General features: G+C 47.3%; 1 protein-coding gene across 6 annotated transcripts; it reads left to right on the top strand.

Annotated features, from left to right (window-relative positions):
- The first annotated feature begins 607 nt into the window (after nt 1-607).
- On the top strand, nt 608-24,229 carry Apbb1 (amyloid beta precursor protein binding family B member 1). 6 transcript variants are annotated; one of them, XM_005341098.5, is made up of 14 exons: nt 608-763; nt 7,667-8,395; nt 14,297-14,472; nt 14,575-14,631; nt 14,716-14,801; nt 14,910-14,973; nt 15,369-15,518; nt 15,895-16,022; nt 16,426-16,540; nt 16,687-16,771; nt 17,008-17,091; nt 23,382-23,497; nt 23,620-23,796; nt 23,878-24,229. In XM_005341098.5, exons 2-14 carry the CDS (start codon nt 7,681-7,683, stop codon nt 24,043-24,045), a joined length of 2,121 nt encoding a protein of 706 aa, XP_005341155.1. In that variant the 5' UTR covers nt 608-763; nt 7,667-7,680; the 3' UTR covers nt 24,046-24,229. The 6 variants fall into 6 exon arrangements, with proteins under 6 accessions (XP_005341155.1, XP_077902694.1, XP_005341156.1 ...); XM_005341099.5 differs by lacking the exon at nt 608-763 and adding an exon at nt 923-1,133; XM_078046569.1 differs by lacking the exons at nt 608-763; nt 7,667-8,395 and adding exons at nt 12,738-12,753; nt 13,352-13,391.
- Nucleotides 24,230-24,361: the final 132 nt, after the last annotated feature.

Below are 24,361 nucleotides of genomic sequence, written 5' to 3' on the forward strand. Positions count from 1 at the left end.
GGTTCTTTTTCACCTCAGTGTAACGCCTTAGAAGACTAATAAAAAGAGAAGATTTGGACACCTTTACTTTTAGATGCATCTCCAATCAGTTGTTCAGTGTGTGAAAAATCCAAAAAATTAAACTTCGGCCGTAGGGGAGTAAGCCTTTAGAGAATTTCTATGGGTAGCATTGCCCTTCATTATCCTTGATGGTCTCTAGGTCAGTGATCTGATCACTGGGATCCGAAGTAAACACTGCGCCCCACCATCCCTTCCTTTTTATTTTTCATTCGAATTCTCTTCCTTCTTGTGAATTTCTCCTGGGGAGCAATTTATTCTTGACATTTGCAAGGCCTTGTGTCACAGTTTTATGTTCAGCAGCAGGAGGAGTTTCCAGTCTGATTTCACCACTAACTGTGACTGCAGGCAAGTCGCTTTACCTTTCTGAATCTCGGTATCTACAGTCTCTGAAAAATAAGAATAAAAACTGTGGCGACTGCACAGGCCTGATTTGAGGATTAACGCACGTATATGGTTGCACATAGAGCCCCGCACAGGGTAAGCGGTCAATAAATATGAGCTATTATTATCACCAGCGCGGTGTCCTCATTGCCTCCCCACCAGCACGTCAGGGAGTGTTGCCGCAAGAGCCGAGCAGGCTGCCTCCCGCGAGCCGCTCCCGGCAGCGCCGCGGCCCCAGCACAGCTACAGCCGCTCGGGCCCCAACCTCGCGGGTGCGTCGCCCTGCGTGGGTGCGGAGCCGGGGCCCTGCGGGGAGCGCAGGGTGAGTCTGTGGCACCTAGGGGAGGGCGGTGCCGCGCTGGCCAGGGGTCCCAGAGGTCCTGGGAAACCCGGTGCAGCCACGTCCGCTGGCCAAGGGGTTTGAGCCGGGGTGCTCACCGAGGGCCGCGCGTCTTACAGGGTGGGGTCCCCGGAAAGCTGCAGCAAGCGCAGCCCCACAGGGGCTCGCGTGCCCGCGCCTGGCCCAAGATGGCGCCCCTCCCCCTCCCCCGCGCGTCTCCGCCGCTCGGGGCGCGGCCCCGCGGCCTGCGCGCTCCTGGGCGGGGGATGTTGTGATGGAGAAGCCGCGGCGCAGCCCGAGCCCCGCAGCCTGAGCCACCTCCGCCACCTGGGCCTGGGGCCTCGCCGCGCAGGTAGGAGCTGCCCCTGCGGGGGCCCAACCCCGGCGGCCGGATCCCGACTCCCAGCAGGCGACCTACCCTGCAGTCCCCTTCCTCGTGGCGGCCCAGGTCTCCTGGCCAGGCCCGAGCCCACCCCAACCCCCCAAGACTGGGCGGACCTCCCACCCGGGCTTCTTCAGACCACCCGTCTTTGCCCCTCTCAGGGTCCGCTTTGGTCCTCACACCACCCGCTCCCCTGATCTTTACCTCTTGCTCCTTGGGACAACTAGGGGGCAAGTGTAGGGGACACGGAGCCAGGGGCTTTGGGGGTGGGGTGGGGGAGGGGAGGTCTAGCGCTGGGAAGGGGACGGGGTGGGGTAGGAAGCAGGCCGCACGGAATCCCGCAGGAGTCCCAGGCCAGGGCTCTGTGAAGCCGCATTCTGTTGCCCTCAGCGACCGAGGGGTGTGCCCTGGGGCCGGCTGTGTCCCCAGCTCAGCCAGGAGGCCTAGCACTGTCAGGAACATTCATTAGGAGCAGTTTTCCCACCTTGGGTTCCGAGGTTAATCCGAACCTATTTTGAATTTGCCTGTGTGTGTCTTGCATTCTGAGCCCCTCCAGCTGTGGTTTCAGCTCTCCACCCTTCAAGGCAAAACCTTATTTATACTTCCTAACTTCCCATTCATTCTTGAAACCACTCCACTCCGTCCTGACACCCACTGAAACTGTCCACGCCAAGGTCATCTGAGACCTCTGAGTAGTAAACTCTAGTGGACGCTCTCCTTTGACTCCCTTACCTTTCAGTGTTCAGTTGGCTGTCAGTCCACTCTCCTTGAAACATTTTCCTGTCTTCTCTCCTAGGCATTGTCTGCTGCTTCTCAATCTCCTTTGCTCTCTCCTCTCTTTTATGTTGAGGAGGCTCTTGGTTCTGTCTTGAGCTGTCATCTCTCATTTTGCCCTTCCTCTCTTGGAATTTTATTCACTCTCAAAAGTTTCAAATGTTATGTATATTCTGATGAATCCAAAATTTATGTATCTGGTATAGACCTCTCTCCTGAAATCCAGACTCATATATCCCACTGTCCTCATGACATCTCTTTGAAATTCCTATAAGAATTCCCAGCCTACAGATCCCAAGTTGATCCCTCCTTCTAACTCTGTTCTTCCTTCATCTTTCAGAAATGACTCCTTTCCAGTCAGTTTCCAAGGCTGGAATCCTGGACAGCATTCTAGAATAACCTCTCTCCCTTACACCTCTACATCTGATTTCATCAATTTTTGTCATGTTTATTACCTAAATGCTTCTCAAATACATTGTTTACTCCATCCCACTGTTATCAAACTTACTCTTGATTGCCACTCTTTTTTCCTTGACAGCTCTAATAGCAGGCCCTCTTGCCTACCTCACCTTAGCTAGTCTCAATATAGCACCCAGAGTGATCTTTTAAAAAAAAGCATATGACGTTTACTCATTCAACAAATAGGATTTGAGCACCTAATATACACCAGGCACTGTGTTAGGTACTGAAGATATAATTATAGGCAAAATAGATTGGGTTTATGAAGCTGAAAGGGAAATCAAATAAGTATAACATTACAAATGTAATAAACACAAAGGAAAGCTGTATGGTGCTTTGAGAGCACCCGAAAACAGAAGCTAAGTTGCTTGGGGAATAAGGAGAGAGGGTCAAAAGAATATGATGTTTGAACTAACAGATATAAAAGAGAATTAGGGTTCATTAGGCTAAGGGAGTACAGGTTGTAGTAAGAGAGTAGAGGAAGAAGCTTTCAGGCAGAAGGGAAATTATACAGAAGAAGAGAATTTCAAAGAGTCAAAACCACTGAGGCTAGAGAGGATAAAAACCAAAGCTGGGGGTAGAAGGGACAAGGTAAGGGTCAGGCTAAACAGGACTATTTAAACCATGCTAAGAATTTTTGACCTTAAAGTCCTTGACCTTGATTTAATTTTTTGATGGTAGTGAGGTATAGAGTAGATGAAGTCCAGACATTTTTCTCAAAAGAAAATGACCAGTACTTGGGTGTAGATTGAATATTGGGAATGAGAGAGAAGATTGTATCTCAGATGGTACCCCTATTTCTGATCTGCACAACAGGATGGCTGGTCATATCATTCCACAATCCCAGATCCTGAAAGAGGACCAGTTAGGGGAGAAATGCAAGTGGGAATATTAGTTTGAGCAGTCTTTGAAATATTCAAATGGAGTTATTGAGTAGAAACTTAATGTACATGTCTGAAGCTCAGATGAAGAGTCTGATATGGAGATGTAAATTTGGAAGTCCTCAGTATTTAGAAAGCAACTGAAACTGTGGGCATGAATGAATTCCTGAATTAAAGATGGGATAAGAAAGAGAAAAGGGCAGAAGAACGAGCTTTGAGGAATTCGGCCTGTAATGGCTGGTAGAAGAAGATGAGACAGCAAAGGAGTCTAAGAAGCCAACAAACAGTAACCAGAAGGGTAGGAAGAAAACTGGGAAATGTAGAGTGTGGGAGCCATGAATGAAAGTTAGATGAGGAGTTCATGGGGTCAAATGCTACTGAGAGTACAACCAAGATGACCAAGTGTCCATTGGATTAAATGACATGGGGTCATGTTGACCTTTGTAGGAGCTGTTACTGAGTCTTTCTAGGAAAGGAAGCTGGATTAACAAGGATAGGGACTGAAGTTGGTGATGTATGTTTGAGGGTGTTCCCCAACTAATGGTTTCCCTTTCCTCTGTAATTAGAAGAGCAGTTCATCTTTGAGAGGAGTGGGAGTTGGTAGGGGTGGTCCAAGGAAAGTTGTGCTCTAGGCTCAGACAGACTTTCACTGATGCTGGGCTAGAGTAAGTCCCAGGCTTGGTGGCTTTTTTCTTCCCCTGTCACAACACTCAATCATTTGTTCGATAAATAGGAAGTGCACATAGGTGCCAGATGCTATTTCAGATATTGGCATTTCACTGCATTATAAGGAGTTGCTCAGTGACTCTTTTCCCCTAGACTGTGAGCTCCTCCAGGGAGGGAACTATTTCTTTATTATTCATCACCCTTCCCTATGCCTAGCTCTGTGCAGGGAATCTAGTAAGCTGTCAGGGTAGAAGACCCCTGACAGAACAAGACTCAGCTTCTACTCCTATGGTCTCATAGTAGCTTTTCTAGGCTTAGTGACCACTCCTTTAGTTCCAGTCCATCTTCTTGCCTTGAGCTAGAACCTGTTTGCTCTTTCCATACCTTGAGAGACTCCAGGTCTCAAAGTGGGAGAGAAAAGGTTGAGCTGTGCTCCTTCTTGAAGAAGTCGATCAGTTGGTCTCTTTTTATTTTTTCTTTTTCAGAAACAGGTCTCACTAAATTGTTGAGTATCTTAAATTGCTAAAGCTGCCTTCAAATTTGCAATCCTCCTGCCTCAGACTCCCAAGTTACTGGGATTACAAGTGTGAGTCACCCTGCCTGGCTAATTGGTCATCTTTTTGACCTCAAAAAGTGAGATGATGATGGCCACACCACCTGGGATGATGTCCAGGCTTTAGCATTTACAGCAGATCTTCCTCATTCCATTCGCAGTACTTTCTGCCCTAGTGACCAGATTGGTAGGGCTGCCCTGAAGTCAACCTGGCTTTTCACTTTCCTAGCTTCAAAGGGCATGAGCCCTTCTCTGAGCACAGTTCTCATGCTAAAGAAGTTGGTCCTAGCCTGACCACTGAGAACCTGACTCCGTTCACCATTGCTTCAGAGAAGGGCTTGTCATCCCTCTGACTGTCAGAGTCATGGGGTCTTCCACCTCCTAAAACTTATGGAGATGCCATCTTCAAACAGTCTTAAGACAGAATGTTGGTTTAAGTGAATTTTCCCCTGCCTCCCTTTTTCTGGACTTAGCCTCATTTGTCCAGGACTCCTATGCCATCTGAGCCTCCTCTCAATGGTCCCTTCATCATTTTGTAGTACCCTCCCTAAAACTGCCTTGCCCGTGTCTACTCTGTGGGACCACACAGGCTTTCTTGGTGTTGATTCCCAGCCAGTTTCAAGCTTCCCGGTTCCTAATTCCTCCCAACCCAGTGTCTGTGTCCTCCATCCTTCCTTTCCTTCCACATGACAGCTCACTCTTGTAGATCTACAGCACTCTCCTTGGTAATCAGAATGCAAAATTGAATAAGACATGGTCTCAGATAGTTTTATACCATGTGGTACTGGATGTTATGGGACACAAGAGGGAATAATCACTGGAGGGTGGGGAGAGTACAGGAAAGATTGGTTAGGAGCTGTTTTGAAATGAGCCAAGTTTTGAAATACAAGTAGAGGTTCTCACAAGGGGAGACAGGATTCCAGGCTGAGAGAACGATGTAAACAAAGATCCAGGGCTTTGTTCCATACGTGTGACACATTCCAGAATCTGCCTTGGAGTATAAGGAATGTAGGAGGCAGGAAGGAGGAGGAGATCTGATAGGTCCTGGGGGTTGGCTCACAGGGACTCTCTGGTATCCTGATAATAAGTTCAGACATTATCCTAAAGGCAGTGGTGAGCCCTTTAATTTTTTAAACCAGAGAGTGACACAATCTGGTTTCCATTTTTGGAAGATTACTGTGGTTCTGGGTGGAGGCAGAGCTATTTTTTTTTCTTCCTTTATTCCAATGACCATGAGTTTCCTCATTGCCCAGGTGGAGCCACATCAAGCAGATTAACAATTACACGTGAGGCAGACACATTGACAGAAACCATTTTCCATTTATTCTATTATGTATGCATAGCATCACCACTAGGCTTTGAGGAGCTAGAAACCATGGAAAGGGAAGCTGTGGCTCCTGCCTCAGGACCATGCACCAGACCTAAAGAGATGGGGGAGCCTGGCTCAGGCAGTAAAACACCTGTTCTAAGCACAGGAGGTAAAAAGTATTGGGGCAATGGGGAGTAGGGAAGAGCTCCTTAGTGGAGGAGCAGGGAGTTAGGGAACTGAGATAAGAAATTGAGAACAAAACAGAAACAAAGAACTGTGGTGTGTGTTGGGGTGGTCAGTGAGGGGAAACTGTGTTGGGGAAAGGGCCAGTCAGTTAGGAGGAGAGAACTCTGAGGTTGTTGGGGAAGAAGAGTAATAGGTAGGGGTGGCTGAAGTCAGGATTGTGGTGAGGGCTTAGGATGGGGAATAATTGGGTTGTGGTTGGTGGGGAGAAGTGAATTGGGAGATGGAGGGAACAGTGAGGGTCCTGGGAGGGCACATTTTATAGTGGGGATCAGAGAAAGAGAATAACAGAGCAGTGGAAGGTCAGGGAGAATGAGAGGGTTCCATGGTGGGGATGTGGTCTGTGAAGGGCTGGTGAGGAGGGCATCTGAATAGGTGGGTAGGGTGGGCTGTTTTTGTAGAATAGAAGATCCTCTTACCTAACAGGCAGAAGTTGAGCCCACTTATTCTCATGGGACACAGAGCAGTATGTGCTACTTACATGGAGGTAGGTGGAGGCATCATCAACCATTTCCAAGACAGAGACATAACCCAAATTTTTTCTGACACTGGCAGAAGAGATGCTAAAATGGGGCCTGGAGGAGATGTGAGGCCAGACTCATACATTCATTCAGCACATTTTTGTTGACTTCCTACTCTGTGCCAGGACTGTTCAGGCACTAAGCATACTGTATTTGTGTGGGTAGGAGCAAGAAAAAAATCCTCACCACCATGGAATTTAAACTAGGGTCAAAATTATTTATCATTAAATAAAATAAATACTAAATTAGCGTGGGAAAAATGTGGGATTGCTGAGGAGGGGAGTGGTAGTCTGCACAGAAGGGCTCACTGAGGATGTAACATCTGGGCAAAGACCTGAAGGGCTGGAGGGTTTAGGTCAAAGGCTGCTATGGTGACCCAGGCATGGGTCATTTTAATAGCTGTAGGGGGAAATGGTGCCCAAAGTAAGATTTCATAGAAACAATCACCAAAATATAACTTTATTTGACTAAAGGAACCATGAATTGGAACTCAAGTCCCTTTCTCTGTGACCATCCTTCCTCTGCCATGCTCTGGAGGTTGGCTGTACACTTACTCACCCTTGCCACACAGGCCCTAGTATAGGGAGGGCTTGGAAGCTGGTTGAGCTCAGAGATTTATAATGATTCAAACATACTGGGGAGCTCACATTGATGGGGCTTAGGATAGCAGTGTGGCAGGAAGAAAGGGACACTAAGTGTCCAGTGTCCAAAACACACGAGCCAGTCCCATGCCAGCTGTGTCCCTGGCACAGTAAGCTCGGGTTGGATGAGCTGGGGGTGGAGATGCACAGAGAGCCATTGTGTGGAGGCTCTGCTGGTGGCGGTGAGGGCAGAGCAGGCACTGACTGTGCTGTCTCAGATGACCAGGGCTGAGGAGTTTGAGGATACAGTGGGCAGCACAGCTGGTCCTGGCCTGTGATGGTGGTGATGGAGCGGGGACTGAAGTTGAGCCCACTTATTTTCATGGGACACAGAGCAGTATGTGCTGGTCTACTGAGTGTGGAGAGATGAGAGGCAAGGCACAGGTCTGAGACAGAAACAAGGATGTTGCTGTTCTGCCCAGCTGCTCAACATGGTCTCCCTTTCCCACTCCACAGGATCTGCCAAGGCCATGTCTGTTCCATCATCATTGAGCCAGTCGGCCATTAATGCCAATAGCCACGGAGGCCCTGCACTGAGCCTGCCCCTGCCCTTGCACGCTGCTCACAACCAGCTGCTCAACGCCAAGCTGCAGGCCACAGCTGTGGGACCCAAGGACCTGCGCAGCGCCATGGGGGAGGGTGGTGGGCCTGAGCCAGGCCCTGCCAATGCTAAATGGCTAAAGGAGGGCCAGAACCAGCTCCGGCGGGCTGCCACAGCCCACCGTGACCAGAACCGCAATGTGACCTTGACCCTGGCAGAAGAAGCCAACCAAGAGCCTGAAATGGCACCATTAGGCCCCAAAGGTCTGATGCATCTATACTCTGAGCTGGAGCTCTCAGCCCACAATGCAGCCAACCGAGGGCTTCGAGGACCTGGCCTTATCATCAGCACCCAAGAGCAAGGTCCAGATGAAGGAGAGGAGAAGGCAGCAGGGGAGGCCGAGGAGGATGACGAAGATGAGGATGAGGACGAGGAAGAGGACTTGTCTTCTCCCCCAGGGCTGCCTGAACCTCTGGAGAGTGTGGGCCCCCCTGGGCCTCAGATCCTTACAGATGGCCCCCGGGAACACAGCAAGAGTGCTAGCCTTCTATTTGGTATGCGGAACAGTGCAGCCAGTGATGAGGACTCAAGCTGGGCTACCTTATCCCAGGGAAGCCCCTCCTATGGCTCCCCAGAAGACACAGGTACCTTGTAGAATTTGACATGGGAATGTGGGAGGGCATGGGGTCAGAGATCAGGCTTCACACAGAGGGCAGGGCCAGCCCAGATGTGAGTTGCGGAATCCATGTCCTTGGTCCTCAGTAGTCCTTGCCCAAATTATCTCATCCAGAGAGTGTGTGGACAGTTTGATACCTCTATTGATCCTGTGTGCCATGATGGATGGATCTATTTGTTATGCATGCCATCATGGTTAATATATGGATTAGTCAGTTTATTGGACACTTACTAGGTATTGGGCACTTACTGGCCCTCTGCTCAGCATTATCATATTTAATAGTCACAGTAATGTTGTGATGTAGATATTGTATTTATGCCCATATTGTGATGAAAAAGATGCCTGGAAATGTTTAGTAGTTTTTAGAAGATCACAGAACTGAGATCTAAACCTGGTCTGAATTTAGGCCTGATCTCTCGGTCCTGTGTTACTCTGCCACCAATGCATACAGCAGGAGGCACTATGGTATGCTTGGCAGCCTGCTGCTTTAGCAGGCTAGGTCTGGAGGGAGCAATCAGTATCTCCACACAGAAGTCTCTTTGGAAAAACTGGCAGTATTTTGTGTTTATGATCCATATGCCTTGTGCAAAGCACCATGGCCATTGCAATGATAGTTTGCCAGAAATAGGATATTGACCAAAAGTTAGGGAAAAAAAGAAGAATTAACTTATGTTATTTTTTTGTGTGTGTGGTGGGGGATAGATATTAGTATTATAAGATTGATCATTAAGTGTATCACACTTAAATTAGTTGACATTTGCTAATATTTCACAGAGATATGGACAGAGCTGAGAAACAGAGAAGATCACAGACTATATCTACAACCTAGAAATTCTGTGAATGGGAGTAAAGGTTAGGGGGGCTGGGCATGGTGGCACATGTCTGTAATTTCAGCAACTCTGGAAGCTAAGGCAGGAGGATTGCAAGTTTGAGGTCAACTTCAGCAATTTAGCAATTGCTATCTCAAAATTAAAAAAAAAAACAAAACAAAGATTGCGGATGTAACTCAGTGGCAAAGCACCCTTGGTTTCAATCTCTAGTATCCCACTCCCCAAAAAAGTGGTGGAGTGTTGGGAATGTTAGTGGTAGAGTACCCCTGAGTTTAATCCCTAGTACTGTAAAAAAAAAATTAGAAAAATTGGGAGGCTGGGAATGCAGCTCAATGATAGAATGCTTGCCTAGTATGCATGAGGCCCCAGGTTTGATCCCAGTGCAAAAAAAAAAAAAAAAAAGGGAAAGACTCCCATTTTCACCAGGCAGTGGACTTCATACCCAGACCCCAAACTGTGGGTCCTTTGCAGGAAACATGCAATTCAGATGAACTTAGAGCACATCGTTCCCTTTCGAAAAATTTAGTATGGATATTTTGAAGTATATACAAAAAAACAGAGGTAATAGAATAATGAGCCTGGTTTACCCTTGACCCAGTTTCAATAATTACTAATACATAGTTAATCTTGCTACATATATGCCCCCACCCACTTCTGGGTCCCAGCCTGTTATTTTGAACAAACAGTTTCATCTGTAAATGTTTGCATATGCATTTCTGCAAGAAAAAAAAAACTCTTTAAAAATACTACAATTCCAATATCATATCTACAACATTTGAGCAATTCCTTATTATCATCAAATTCTCAGTCAATGTCGGCATTCTCCCTGTTGTCTAATAAATGACCCTGCTTTTTAGGAACTTCAGACTGTGAAATCAGTATCCAAATAGGTCTGTGGTTGATGTCTCTTAAAGTTTCTTTTAATCTACAAGTTCCCACTATTTCTCTCCTTATTTTTCAGGTTTTTTTTTTTTTTTTTTTTTTTTTAACTGGAGAAACTGTTATCTGATGTGGGGTTTTTGGACTTTTCAGACTCATTCCCTGTGGTGGTGTTTAGCATTTTCCTTTTCCCCTAGATTTCATATAAATTAGTAGAAAGTTTCAGAACTTGGATCAGATTCAGATTTGAGGAGTTTTGTTTTGTTTTTGTAAGAACACTTTATAGGTGGCATCGAGTATACCAAAAGCATCTCTTTTTATGAAGTTAGTGGCTTTTGATGGTCATCAATTCTACCCCACACCACCCTGTTCCACTCCCCTTTTTTTTTCCAGCACTTGGAATTGAACCCAGGGGTACTCTACCACTGAGCTACATTCCCAGCCCTTTTTATTTTATATTTTGAGACAGGGTCTTGCAGAGTTGCCCAGGCTGACCTCCAATTTGTGATCATTCAGCTTCAGCCTCCTGAGTATCTGGGATTAGAGGCATGTACCACTGAGCCTGGTACCTACAACCCTTAAGAAGGGACAGCCTTTGTTTCACTCCAGCTGATTATTTTTAGGATTGCGGGTAAAATGTAGTCTCAAAGGAGTCAATTCAAGAGAAACTGAAAATTAGATATTGATATAAAATATCCCAATTTCTAAACATTAGCAACTAATTCTGGTTTTTTTTTTTCCCCCAAAAGCACTGTGTAGGCCACACAGAATCTGAGACTTGTGTCAATCTGCAGGTCACAGGTGACTAATTAGCAAACCTAGGGAGTATGAGTCTTGGCCAAATAGAGGCTTAGTGGCTTCTAGGTGATCACTAGCAGCTGCACTTATCAGCCTGTGGGAGTTGTGGGGTAGAAGTGCTCAAGAACTGGGAATGGTATGCAGGTATGAGCATAAATCTCAGTAAGGAGGTGGGAGTGGCAAGAGGAGTTTTAAGGATCATGCACTGGTGGAGATTGTGGGTATTGAAGGTAGAAGTGTGGGGACAGTCCCAGCAAGGGGTTGGGTCACTGCTTATTCTTGTGATTGTTGCTGTGACCATGAAGGCCACAAAGGTTTGAGTTCTTGTAGGAATGGGAATAGGATGGAGCACAAATAATTTTCTCCTTTGCATACTAAGATCTTCACAAAGTTGTTGATGGGATGCCTAAATACATGAATGAGTGAATTAAATGAATGGATGATAAATGAATGAATGAACTTTACTACCTATGTTGGGTTCATACCAGGTTCTGTACTTGTCCTAAATGCTGGGAATGTGTACTACACAGGAAATGTGTTCTTACCCTCTTGGCACTCACAGTCCAGTGGAGAGACAGAAGTAGCTACAATATGTATGATCAGCTGGAATGTTGGGGAAGTGTAGGAGGAATCTTTACCTGCCTGTGTCGTGGTGGTGGGGGACACGGGAGTGGGTCATTTTCAAGAAGTGACTTTTACACTGATATCTGATGGAGGAGTAGATGATTGAGAGGAGGTAGGCTGGGCTTGGGCAGATTGGTGGAAACTAGATAGGAAAATGGAAACCAGTTATGAGGATGTTGCAGTAATCCAGGTTAAAAACAACAACAACAAAAATAATGCTAGTAGTCTGGACTGTGATAGTGATTTGGGATGGAGAGTGATTTACTTAATCACTCATTCAGTGATTAAGTAAATCACTGAATCCTGAGCACATGAGTATACCTGACTTAGCTATTAAGGTGTTTATGAATGAACGAAGGAAGAAAGGAAGGAATGAAACATGAATATTTGCATTCATGTGTGGATGTCTGCATGAATTGATGCAGGAAAGTGTACATTCTGGAATTAATGCATGTGTGTGGAAGCAAAGGCCCTGGTGGGTTGTGCTTGGAGAGAGATGTGCCAAGCTCCAGAAGGGCCTCCCAGATGGTCAAGGGGGGAGAAGCTGCCCTCCAGGACAGATCGGAAGGATGAAGCTCTTTGAAGCAGGAAGGTACAGGCTGACAGGGAAGGCAGATGGATTGATGTGTGTGACTCATGAGATGGTGAACTGAACCCAGATTCCAGAAGTGTCTAATCCTCCATAAAGAGGGCTGCCCTAGCACTGTGGAGGGCAGGGGCTCCTAGTTGCTGGTGTCCCTGGAAGGTTTTAGCAGGGAATCCTTGAGTGCAATGGAGGGTCTCTGGGGAAGAACTTGCATTTGATGAGTCTCAGCTGAGTGCCAGAGCCTGATGTGGGGATTGGAGAGATAGTGATCACTGCCTAGAAGGCAGATAGATGGGCAAGAAGAGCCCCTCCTCATTGGGCATCTGTGGGCGTATCTCATTCGTAAGCTGAGGATTGTGAAGCACCTTGCACACCTCATGTCAGGTGTGCAAACACTTTGGTGTAACCACACCCACTACCAGCCCCTCTGTGCCTTGTTGCCCAGCATCCTGGGTCTTGAGACTGCCTGTCCCTCAGTGCTGCCTCTTGGACCAGTCAGGATTCCTGGTTTCCCTGGTAACGGGAAGCACGTCAGCAGTCTGGGCGCTCCCAGCCGGTCCTGTGCTGCCGTTACCGAGGAGACGCTGCAGCCTAGCTGGGCCCTGGAAGGTGAGGGGGGGTGGTGCTGGGAAGCCCCAAGCTCTGCCTGAAGCTTGCTAGGGTCCAGGCCCTCAAGGACCACCCTTGGGTTCAAATTGCTGGGCAGGTTCTAGGCAGGGGAAGGATCCCTGAGGGCCTTGAAGCCACACCCTATTTATGCTGAGAGCTTTAGGCTCTGCAGGGATCTAGGTGGCTGGGGTATTCCCTAGTGGCTGAGCCTCCTGGTGTTCCTAAGATTAGGCTTGATTGTGGCATTGAAGTTACTGCTGAAGGGTAGGATGGAGATTCTGGATTGGGGGAGAGTGGCCAGGGTCAGGAGGAACAGGTATGAGCAGGAAAGGCTAGGGTCTCATGAGACCCCCACTTCCTACTCCCATCCTCACCCCAAAGAGATTCTCTAGTATGGTGGTCTTGGCCCCTCCCTGGTGAGCTCCAGGCGGGGGAGGATCTTGCCTGGCAGACGTTCTGCCCTGGTGAGAAGGGGGTGGGATGAGCTTTTCTCTGCAGCCCAGCACCAGGCTGTGAGCCCAGCTGGCAGGGCTGGAGGGGCTGTGAGGAGGGAGGGTGAAAGCAGGAGGGGCCAGGAATGAGCACCATGTTCTCCCAGGACTTCTTCCTGGCCATCATCCTTCAGGACAGCAGCCCAGGTGAGGGGGTAGCACAGGACTGGGCATAATGAGGGGTGGGGCTGGCACAGAGAGCAGAAGTGGAAGATGCATGAGCTGGGTACCATGGAGGGAGTGGTTAGCTCTGCTGGTGAAGGAGGAATGTATGTCACAGATGCATGGTATGTATGTATGTACATGACATATTTGCCTGCATCTACATGTGGCAGGGGTCATGGTATGAGTGTGATGTGGCTGACATGTGTTATGTCTGAATGGGCATCCACCTATATGTGTGGTATCCACAAATGTGTACAGTTATGGAGATGTGGAATCTGCACACCTGTGTCAGGGGCTAGTATATATAGCTATTGCTATATTTATATATATCACTTTGCAAGTATATGGAGTTGGTGTGTGAATTTGCCCCTGCACACACATATGCACCTGTATGTGATACCTGCTGTCTGTGCTGGTATTTTCTATATTTGGCATAACCTTGTGTTTGTGGCTTTATAGATATGTGCTAGGGCTTGTATATAACATATGTGTGTGTACACATGTATGTGTGCAGGAGCTAGTAGGTGTGTGCACCTTTGTGTACCCCAAGATATGGATATGTATGATGTATAAGAGGTTAATTTGGGTCACCCAGCCTCTCTCTCATTCCCATCCTTCTTTCTTCCCTGCTTTCTTCCTTCTCTCCATGTGTCCACATTAGGCAGTAGCAAAGCTCAGGAGGAGACCTGAGCCATGTTGCCTGCTGGTGGCCTCCCATGAGGTGAATCAATACTGTAGGCTCTAGAAGGAAGCAGGAACCATGTTGTGCTATAGCCCTTCCCCCACCCCTTCTTCTCAAACATGGGATCTCAGGGAGGGGACTGAGCATAGGATCTGCTATCTATTTTTTGGATGGACTGACCCTTACCAAGCCTCCCACCTGGCAGATTCCTTCTGGAACCCCAACGCCTTCGAGACGGATTCCGACCTGCCGGCTGGATGGATGAGGGTCCAGGACACCTCAGGGACCTACTATTGGCACATCCCAACAGGGACCACCCAGTGGGAACCCCCTGGACAGGCCTCCCCCTCACAAGGGAATAGTCCCCAAGAGGAGTCCCAGGTAAGGCTCAATGGCCTATTGTTTCTTGACCAGGGATGGAGAGGGTGTGTGCTGCTAGAACAGGATGAAAAAACCACTCACTTCTCCCATCCTCTCTCCCAGCTCACCTGGACAGGCTTTGCCCATGGAGAAGGCTTTGAGGATGGAGAGTTTTGGAAGGTAGGTGAGGGGACCTGCTTCACTATAGAGATAGCTGAAGAAGGTACATCATTTTGGTTCTGATTCCTCAATCTCTTTCCCAAGGATGAACCCAGTGAGGAGGCCCCAATGGAACTGGGATTGAAGGACCCTGAGGAGGGGACATTACCCTTCCCAGCTCAGAGCCTCAGGTGAATCACTAGACATAGTGGGCTAGCAATGCGTTGGTCTCTTTGGAAAGGGCTTTGGGATGACTCCACATAGGGGGCACCATGTCAAGTGTTACCATTTGTCTCCAGCCCAGAGCCATTGCCCCAAGAGGAGGAGAAGCTGCCTCCACGGAATGCCAACCCAGGAATCAAGGTTTGTTCCAGACTAGTACGCTTTCTTCAGACTGGAACCCCTTGTGTGGTATGCAGGTTATCCCTTCATGCTGTGCTGTGAGGGTATCTTTAGTCTTCGTGAAGCTTCCAGGTCATAAGTTAGGAGTTCTTTTAGTCTTTAGCAGAGCCTCTTCAGTTTTAATCCAACCAGTCAGTGATCTGCCACAGACCCTTCCAGGCTAGTCTTAGATGCTTCCTTGTACCAGCAGGGGTCTCCCCTGAGCTCTTGCTCTCCTTGACTATAGCCTATGTTAGGGGCTTCTCAGTCTTAGTTCAGAATGCCCTCCCACCTGACAGGAAATTCTGTGTCCTGTGCCCAGGGCATCTCCAGTTTCAGCTCAGACTTTCTACCCCAATCCCCTCTGTGTCTGGCAGTGTTTCGCCGTGCGTTCCCTAGGCTGGGTGGAGATGACTGAGGAGGAGCTGGCTCCAGGACGCAGCAGCGTGGCAGTCAACAATTGCATCCGTCAGCTCTCCTACCACAAAAATAATCTGCATGACCCCATGTCTGGGGGCTGGGGGGAGGTGAGGGCCTGAGCCAGGGAGTTGGTGGTGCTGCGGGAGTGTGGGGGAATTGTGGGAGATGGGAGAGCTTACCTGCACAAGGGGGAATCGGGGGAGGGGTGTTGGGCCACCCCAAGGATTTCTCCTGTGGGATGGATGAGTGACCTCAGCCTGGGACAGTGGGAAATGGTTGCTTAACAGCCCTGGGGATGATAAAAGAAGTTATGGGAGAGAGGACATGTGACCTCTACCAGAGAGAGGCCCGCAGGTGGGTGGACTGACACCAAAGCAAAAACCCCCCAGCTGTGGCTGATGTCTCCTGAGCTGGAAGTGGCAGAAATCAGCTGTCTTCCCAGCTGGGATACTAATGATGAATGTCTGCTTTCTGGGCCTGCAGGGAAAGGATCTGCTGTTGCAGCTGGAGGACGAGACACTAAAGCTGGTGGAACCCCAGAGCCAGGCACTACTGCACGCCCAGCCCATCATCAGCATTCGCGTGTGGGGCGTTGGGCGGGACAGTGGAAGGTGGGAGCAGGGCCTGGGATTTGAGGGTGGGGTTCATCTATCAGTCCAAGTCCTCCTCCCTAACTCTGTTCTTTGCCTCTCTTGTGCTGCCGGACCCAGGGAGAGGTACTATACCTATCTGCCATGACCATCCCCACCTCCTTCACCTGGATCAGACACCTTGAAGCACCCTAGCTCCCCTGTTCTGTCCTGCCCCTTCCTTCCCTGCTGTGCTTGACCATTATGCTCTTCCTCAGCATGCTTGCCTGTCTACCCTCCCTCCAGAAGGCAGCACCTACAGGGCACCGTCCAAGGGCAGAAACTATTTTGGAACTGTGATGGGCAGGGAGGATGTGGGTGGGTTGGTGGCCAGGCTCAGCACTTGATGGCTCTGGGAGACACTGAGGTGCCCCTCCCCCAACAGGGACTTTGCCTACGTAGCTCGCGATAAGCTGACCCAGATGCTCAAGTGCCACGTGTTTCGCTGTGAGGCACCTGCCAAGAACATCGCCACCAGCCTGCATGAGATCTGCTCTAAGGCACGGCCCCCTCCACTCCCTGGACCAGCTGCCACCTTTGCTCTACAAGGGTGTGGGTGGAGTCACTGAGGGGATGGGGGGTTTCATGGCCATGAAGCTCTAATAGACACCCCCCCTCTCCTCCTGTCCATTCCTTCCTTCCTCAGATCATGGCCGAACGGCGCAATGCTCGCTGCTTGGTAAATGGACTATCTCTGGACCACTCTAAACTTGTGGATGTCCCTTTCCAAGGTCAGTGTCACAATCCCACCAGGTCCAGCTCAACTTTGTTGGCAAAGGTGGGGCAACCAAAGAAGAGATTGAGTACTTTGGATCAAATAGTGAAGGGATTTTGGTTAAAGGGAAACAGGGAGAAGAAATAGAGATGGGGCCTTGGCTTGGCAAATGTCCAGGTTATGCCCTGGTTGTTGGAGATGAGGTCTAAGAAAGGTCTACCATCACAATTGACTCTCCTCTTCTTTCCACAGTGGAATTCCCAGCACCTAAGAATGAATTGGTACAGAAGTTCCAAGTCTATTACCTGGGGAATGTACCTGTTGCTAAACCTGTTGGTATGTGTGTCCTTTCTACCTAGGGACCATCAACCTGATCCCAGAGCTCTGCCCCTGCCCTTTACCTTCCAGTGCTTCTTCTAGTGGACTTTCCTCACACTTGGTGTCTCCTTGCCCTTCAGAATTCATCCCATCTCCCCATATCTCTGTCTTGGCTGTACCCTGTGACTTACTTATAGCAATAGTCAGCATGCCTTCACTGAGCACCTGTCATGTGACTGATGCTGAGCCAGGCACAGAAGGATATCCCACTCCTACATTCTGTGCAAAAGTTTTTGTGGGTTTGGGGTACAGTTAGTAGGTGACTGAAGATACCAGGTAGCAGTTTGAAGATGGGTTTGGTATTATAGCACCAGCTGTGGGCCATGAGCATCCAGAGAAAGAAGCAATAAGCACCATTGGCCCATGCTTTACTGTTGTCAAGTACTTCCTTTTTAGTTGTTGTTAGTATAGGGGATTGAACCTTTTTTTTTTTTAATTTTGAGACAAGGTCTTGCTAAGTTGCTTAGGGCCTCACTAAGTTGCTGAGGCTGGCCTTGAAATTGGCAATCCTTCGCCTCAGCCTCCCAAGTCACTGGAATTATAGGTGTGCACCAACACCCTGTCTTCTAGTACTTTCTCATATTATGACATTTAATTTCTGATAATACTATGAAGTTGGGATTATAATTCACACCTGTTTCTAGATAAGAAACTGAGGAGACTATGTTTTAATGGTACCTGTCATTGACTGGTGCTGAGCCAGGCACAGAAGAATATCCAACTCTTGCATTCTGTGCAAAAGCTTTGGTGGGCTTGGGGTACAGGTAGTAGGTTTATTCACTTAACAGATACCTTTGAAGTTTACCATGTGCTAGGCCCTGTATTAGGCACTGGGAGAACAATGGATATAGTCTTGCCTTCGTGGAGTTTGCAGGAGGTTACAGTAGAAATATAAGGAACCAAATAATCACATAAATGCAAAAGGTAATAATAAATTTATTTATTCTTGGAAAGAAAATAGCAAGATGTAACAGGAATTTCATCTATTCTGGGGAATCAGAAGAAATTTCCCTGTGAAAGTGACATTTGAACTGAAGTAAATAACATAAATAGAAAACAATGTAGGAAAATGAGATGGAGGTAGGGTCAGGGTAGGGAAAGGCATTCCAGGAAGAATGAGTAGTGTGTGTGAGGGTCCAGAGTGGGAGGCACTTTGGTACTTGGAAAGCACTGAGAGAAGGCTAGCAGAGCAAGGCCAGGTTGAGGGTTGGGCAGTGGTCAGGCCGTGAGGAACCTCAGAGACTAGGTGAATGATTTCATCTTCAGGCTAGGAGGCAGCAAGGAGCCATTTTTGTTAGTTTCCATTGCTATAACAAAAACATGGGATATCAATTTATAAAGGGGAAAGACCTATTTTGGTTCATTTTCAGAGGTTCTAGCCTATGATCAGTTGGCTCCATTACTTTTAGGCTTGTAGTAAACAACATATCATGCAGGATCATGTGGAAGATTCACTTCATGGTCAGGAAGCAAAGAGAAAGAAAAAAGCCAAGGTCCTATAGTCCTCTTAAAGGGCAAGGGCATGTCCCCAACCTGCAGACCTCATACTAGTCCTGCTTCTTTTCTTTTCTTTTTTTTTTTAATTTTTTTTTATAGTTGTAGATGCCTTTATTTTATTTGTTTATTTTTATGTGGTGCTGAGGATTGAACCCATTGTTTCATACATGGGTTCTACAGGAGCTCTGCCACTGAGCCCCAGCCCCAGCCCCAGCCCCAGCCCACAGCCCTGCTTCTTAAAGGTACCACAACCTCCCAATAGTGCCATAGGCTGAGGATCAGCCTTTAACACATGGACCTTTGAGGGACACTTTCCAAACCATAACACCATTGAAAAAATTTCAGGAGGGTACTGGACATAAGTAGATTTGTATTTTGTAAAGCTCACTTTGGCTGTACCATGAAGAAAGATGTTAAGAAATTAGAGATGAGTGTAGGTAGCTCAGTTAGGATGCCCTTGCAGTAGCTGTAGCTAGATGATAGAGCTAAAGAGAAGTGTGTGGGCCTACCCTTGGGGCCTTCCAACATTTAATGAATGGGTGGAAGAAGATTACACTTCCAAGGATAGTAAGAGTAGGAAAGAGGGAAAAATAAGGACCACTTCCCAGAGTGTCTGTGTCAGGTATTATGTGTCAAATGACACCAAGGAAGAAATAAACATATGTGGTAAATGAATAAACAAATAAAGGATAAATGAACAAGATTTGCCTCAAATTACCTACAGAGCCAAAAATGGTAGTCCTAGAACTCAAACCCTGGCCATCTTTAAATCTCTTCTCTTTGCTTCAAACCATGCTGATTTTAATGACCAAAACCTTACTTGGAAAGAGAGAACCCTTGTTTGAAAAGCTGGGGACTGAGGTTTTGAAGGAAAGCTTGGATTTGTAAAGGAGTAGGTATCCCAGTTGGATTCACTGACAAAATCTTGGATCTAGAGGTGAGCACAGCATGCTCAAGGAACAGGAGGCTTTGTGTAAACCTTTGCATGTGTTCTCTCCTCCTCACCCTCAACTTCTAACCCCTTTTTGGCTCCTCTAATTAAAGCTATTAGCCTCACTCCCTTGTCTGTTTTTTTTTTTTTTTTTTTTTTTTTTAACGCTTCAATCTACCACCTTACACAGCTCTGTAGGTCTGTTCTGGTTAAGGTGGTTTCTAAGCTCACTTCCTGCTTTGTCTATACTCCCTTTTCCGCCCCCTGGTACCAGAGATTGAACCCAAGGCTACTTAACCACTGAACCACATCCCCAGCCCTTTTTATGTTTCATTTTGAGACTGAGTTTCATTAAGTTGCCTAGAGCCTCACTAAATTGCTGTGACTGGCTTTGAACTTGTGATCCTCCTGTCTCAGCCTCCCAAGTGGCTGGGATTACAAGCATGCACTACCAGGTCAGACTATTTATATTCCCCTTTTAACCTCCCTTTTAACATTGCTTCTCCAGAAGCTGCAGTGTTCATTCATTAATGATTCATTTATTTAGCAAATGATTATTGAGTACCTGATTTACATCAGGTACTATTCCAGGTCTGGGCATACATTAATGAACAAAACTAAAAAAAATTCATGTCTTCAAGTAGCTTACATTCTATAGCAAAGGAAGATGGACAATAAAATAAGTAAAGTATATAGTATTTTAGAAATCTACAAAACAAGTATAGCTAGATAAGAGAGATTAGGAGTATGAGTCTGATGGTGAGGGTGTAGGTTTTAGTCCTGAGTTGTTACCAAATCTGACACCCTTTTTCTATACCACATTCATTGCTTTTTAAATTTATTTATTTGTTTGTTTGTTTTTGTCACTGGGGTTTGAACCCAGTAGTGTTCTACCTCTGAGATATATCTCTAGCCCTTTTTACTTTTTATTTTGAGACAGGATCTTGCTAAGTTGCCCAGGCTGACCTTAAACTTGCAATCTTCCTGCCTCAGCTTCCCAAGAAGCTGGGATTACAGGTGTGCACTCTGGCATCCAGCCATTTCCTTGCTTTTGCCACCTCCATGTCAATATGTTCTGACTCTGAGACTAGGCTCCACCCCCATAGTTATCTACATATTCAGCAGTTTGACTTTGATGTCCCTCTCACCTCTGTGAACTTAGAGTTTTCCCATTGCTTTGACCTAAATTCATAGACATCATACCCCTCTGTCCTGTTTTTGAGGCTCCCTTGCAGTGTGACCTGGTCTATCCACTCCTACTTGTGTGATTACGTTTCTGTAGATTCCTGTGTTACTTGGTTTTACCAGTTAGGTGCGTTTGCCCATGCTGCCTTGAGGGTGACTTAGTCATGCATCTTGAATTCCTTCAGCAGATAAGTTCTGTGTTAGGACTGGGGACTTAGAGAGGAGCCAAATATGCTCTCTATTCTTGAAATGGCCACAGTCCAGTGTGAAAAAATAGTTTCCAGCAGTCACAAGGTATTGTGGTAAGAGTTGTCTTAGACTTGTCCTTTCCCTGTTCTGGAGAAGGCTTCTGAGCCAGGACCTGAAAGATGAGAATCTGGAACTCTCAGACAGCCAATGCGGTAAGGGTGCTCCAGACAAAGGCTTCTCCCTTCATCACAGTCTGTGTTCCATGAGGGCATCCTCCTCTCTTGCTTTATATTCCCCATCTGCCTAGCAGTCCATTTGCCAAGATTAGATGTTAATAAATGCTATATAAGTCATTTGAAGCTCAGAGAGCAGTAAAATTATGAGGCTTGACAGCTCAGATGAGGCTGTTTTGGAAAGACTTGCACACTTGGGAGAGGAGTTTGGCCTTGATTCAGCCAGAGGTAAGATATGCAAGGCCAAGATTGGAGGAGATTTTCAAGGAAGACATTTATCCTTTGCTTTGTCTTCTGTTCACAAAGTAGCCATGTGGTCTGCTCCCAATAGGAACTTAGAGGCACTGAAAGGGGCATGAACCACAGAGGCTTGTACCTTTTGTGTTGACCATTTAGTCAGTGCACGAATACAGTTGGGACTGGAACCCATGCCTCTACTGAGCTGTGTACTCCTGGATTGGTTCTTGCTGCATTCAAGCAAAAGTGGGATGCATAAATGGCAGTGTTTAAAAGTAGTTTCAGGTGAAGGAAAACATTGTGTTTTAATGGAATAACGACTTATTTAAAATTCAGATACCTTGCTGGATGTGGTGGTGCATGCCTGTAATCCCAGCAGTTTGGGAGGCTGAGACAGGAAGATCACAAGTTCAAAGCCAGCCTCAGCAAAAGTGAGGCGCTAAGCAACTCAGTGAGACCTTGTCTCTAAATAAAATACTAAAAAGGGCTGGGTATGTGGCTCAGTGGTTGAGTTCAATCCCCTGAACCCCAAAACAAACTAAAAAAAAAAAAAGTCAAGACACCTTGTTCATTGAGAACACTATAGAAATTTTTGATCTGGGCACAGTGGCACATACCTGGAATCCCAGAGACTCAGGAGGTTGAGGCATTAGGATCACAAGTTCAGTGCCAGCTTCAGCAACTTAGCAAGACCCTAAGCAATTTAGCAAGATCCTGTCTCAGATATAAAAAATAAAAAGGGCTGGGGTTATGGCTCAGTGGTAAAGCACCCCTGGGTCAATCCTTCATACAAAAAAAAAAAAGGTTTTGAGTAGAACTAAGATTGTGAAAGTCCTTCTTGTTCTGAAAACTAAGAATATAAAGAAGAAAGAGGTAGGGGAAAGGCAGATCCTTATTCCTTTATGTGATTTGTATATATTACCTAGTCTATAAGTCTCAATTTCTTTATCTATAAGGTGGTAATAAAAATACCCTATGTAAGATTATAAATAAGAAAATCCATTATAGAGTAAACCCTCCTTAAATGGATATCTTTTTTAAAAAAAATTTTGTTCTAATTAGTTTTACATGAATGGTTATCTTAAAAAACAAAACAAAACAAAACAAAAACGAGCACATAAACCAAAATCCCAATGACTTATGGGGCTGAGGCAGGAGGATCACAAGTTCAAGACCAGCCTCAGCAATTTGATAAAATCCTGTCTCAAAATTAAAAATAAAAAAAGGGCTGAAGGATCTCAATGGTGGAGTGTTGTAGGTTTGACTCCCCAGTACCCCCCAAAAAAAATTTTTTTTAAATTTAAAATTTGTGGTTCTTGGGAGTACTGGCCTAGGTGATTTAGAAGTCAAATCCCTCTGTGAAGTAGTACAGTATCTGAACGTGGGTGAGCACTAAGGGAGTTCAGGTGGGGAGGGCAGAACTTGGGCAGGAGCCTGGATGCAGTGGCACACACATTTAATCCTAGCAACTTGGGAGGCTGAGGCAGGTAGCAGGTACTTAACCTGCTTAAATTACAGGTCAGCCTGAGCAACTTAATAAGACTCTGTCTCAAAACTCAAAAAGGACTGGGAATATAGCTTAATGGTAGAGTGTCCTTGAGTTCAATCCCTAGAACACACACACACACACACACACACACACACACACACACACACACAAGAACCTTGGGCAATGAGGGGAGCGGGGGCAAGTCAGTTTAGGAGGCTGGAGGAAGAGGCAGAGGCAGTAAAGAAAACAAGCCTAGGATTCAAGATAGAAAAAAAAAAAAACAAATCCCAAAACAGGAGAGGGTCAAATTGAGGAAGAGAGCACCAAGAAAGGGACATCTGGACAGCATTGTCCTCAGGGCCATAGGTGGGTTGGTGGAGTGGGGATGGAGCAAGGGCCCCAAGTTTAGTAGGGCTGAAGGTCAAGGGCAGAGCTGGGGTGTCTTCACCCTTCCTTCAGTGGTATTGTTTGTGTCCCTGTCTTCTAGGGGTAGATGTGATTAATGGGGCTCTGGAGTCAGTCCTGTCCTCCAGTACCCGTGAGCAGTGGACCCCAAGTCATGTCAGTGTGGCCCCTGCTACCCTAACTATCTTGCACCAGCAGGTAGGTAAACAGCTGGGGTAGAAGAAGGCCTGGTTGTGCCTTGCCATGGTGGGAATCTAGGGGTGAGGGGAAGAGCCTGAGTCTGAGGATTTTTCCTTTTTAACTGGGCTCCTTCCCTCCAGACAGAGGCAGTTCTAGGCGAGTGTCGGGTACGCTTCCTCTCCTTCCTGGCTGTGGGCAGAGATGTCCACACTTTTGCATTCATCATGGCTGCCGGCCCAGCCTCCTTCTGCTGCCACATGTTCTGGTGCGAGCCTAACGCTGCCAGCCTCTCAGAGGCTGTGCAGGCTGCGTGCATGGTAAGCAAGTGGGGTAGCAGGGTGGTGATGGGACCTTACACGGGGCAGACTGGAAAGTGAGTGCACCTTCTGCCTCTGCAGCTCCGCTACCAGAAGTGTCTGGATGCCCGCTCCCAGACCTCCACCTCCTGCCTCCCAGCACCCCCTGCAGAGTCTGTTGCCAGGCGTGTAGGTTGGACTGTCCGCAGGGGTGTTCAGTCGCTGTGGGGCTCCCTTAAGCCCAAACGTCTTGGGTCCCAGACCCCATGAAGATGCCCCACTCCTCCCTCCACCTGCTCATGTTGGGCCCCAGGGAACTCAAGGGTGTGGGGCAGGAAGGAGCCCTGGATACTATTCTTGAGGTCTCAGGTCCCCCAAAGTTGCCCTTCTTCAGTACTCCTGGGTTCCCTGCCTAAGGGCTGGGGTGGGAAGAGATCTAATCCCTTCAAGGAAATGATAACCCTGGATTTAAGACAAGAGGAGCAGGAAGCAAGGCCAGTCCTGGGCTCTCCATCCCCAGTATTTGAGGTGGAACAGGAAGAACTGGTCCAGACCAGGCCCCATCTTCATAAGGCCCAGCAGGGCA

This window comes from Ictidomys tridecemlineatus, chromosome 4 (assembly GCF_052094955.1).
Source record: "Ictidomys tridecemlineatus isolate mIctTri1 chromosome 4, mIctTri1.hap1, whole genome shotgun sequence".
Lineage (NCBI taxonomy): Eukaryota > Metazoa > Chordata > Mammalia > Rodentia > Sciuridae > Ictidomys > Ictidomys tridecemlineatus.

Coding starts and splice junctions, on each gene's coding strand:
- Apbb1 (XM_005341098.5), top strand. CDS start 7,681: ATGTCTGTTCCATCATCATTGAGCCAGTCGGCCATTAATGCCAATAGC. Junction 14,802..14,909: donor TTCCCAGCTCAGAGCCTCAG/GTGAATCACTAG, acceptor ATTTGTCTCCAG/CCCAGAGCCATTGCCCCAAG. Junction 23,498..23,619: donor TAACTATCTTGCACCAGCAG/GTAGGTAAACAG, acceptor CCTTCCCTCCAG/ACAGAGGCAGTTCTAGGCGA.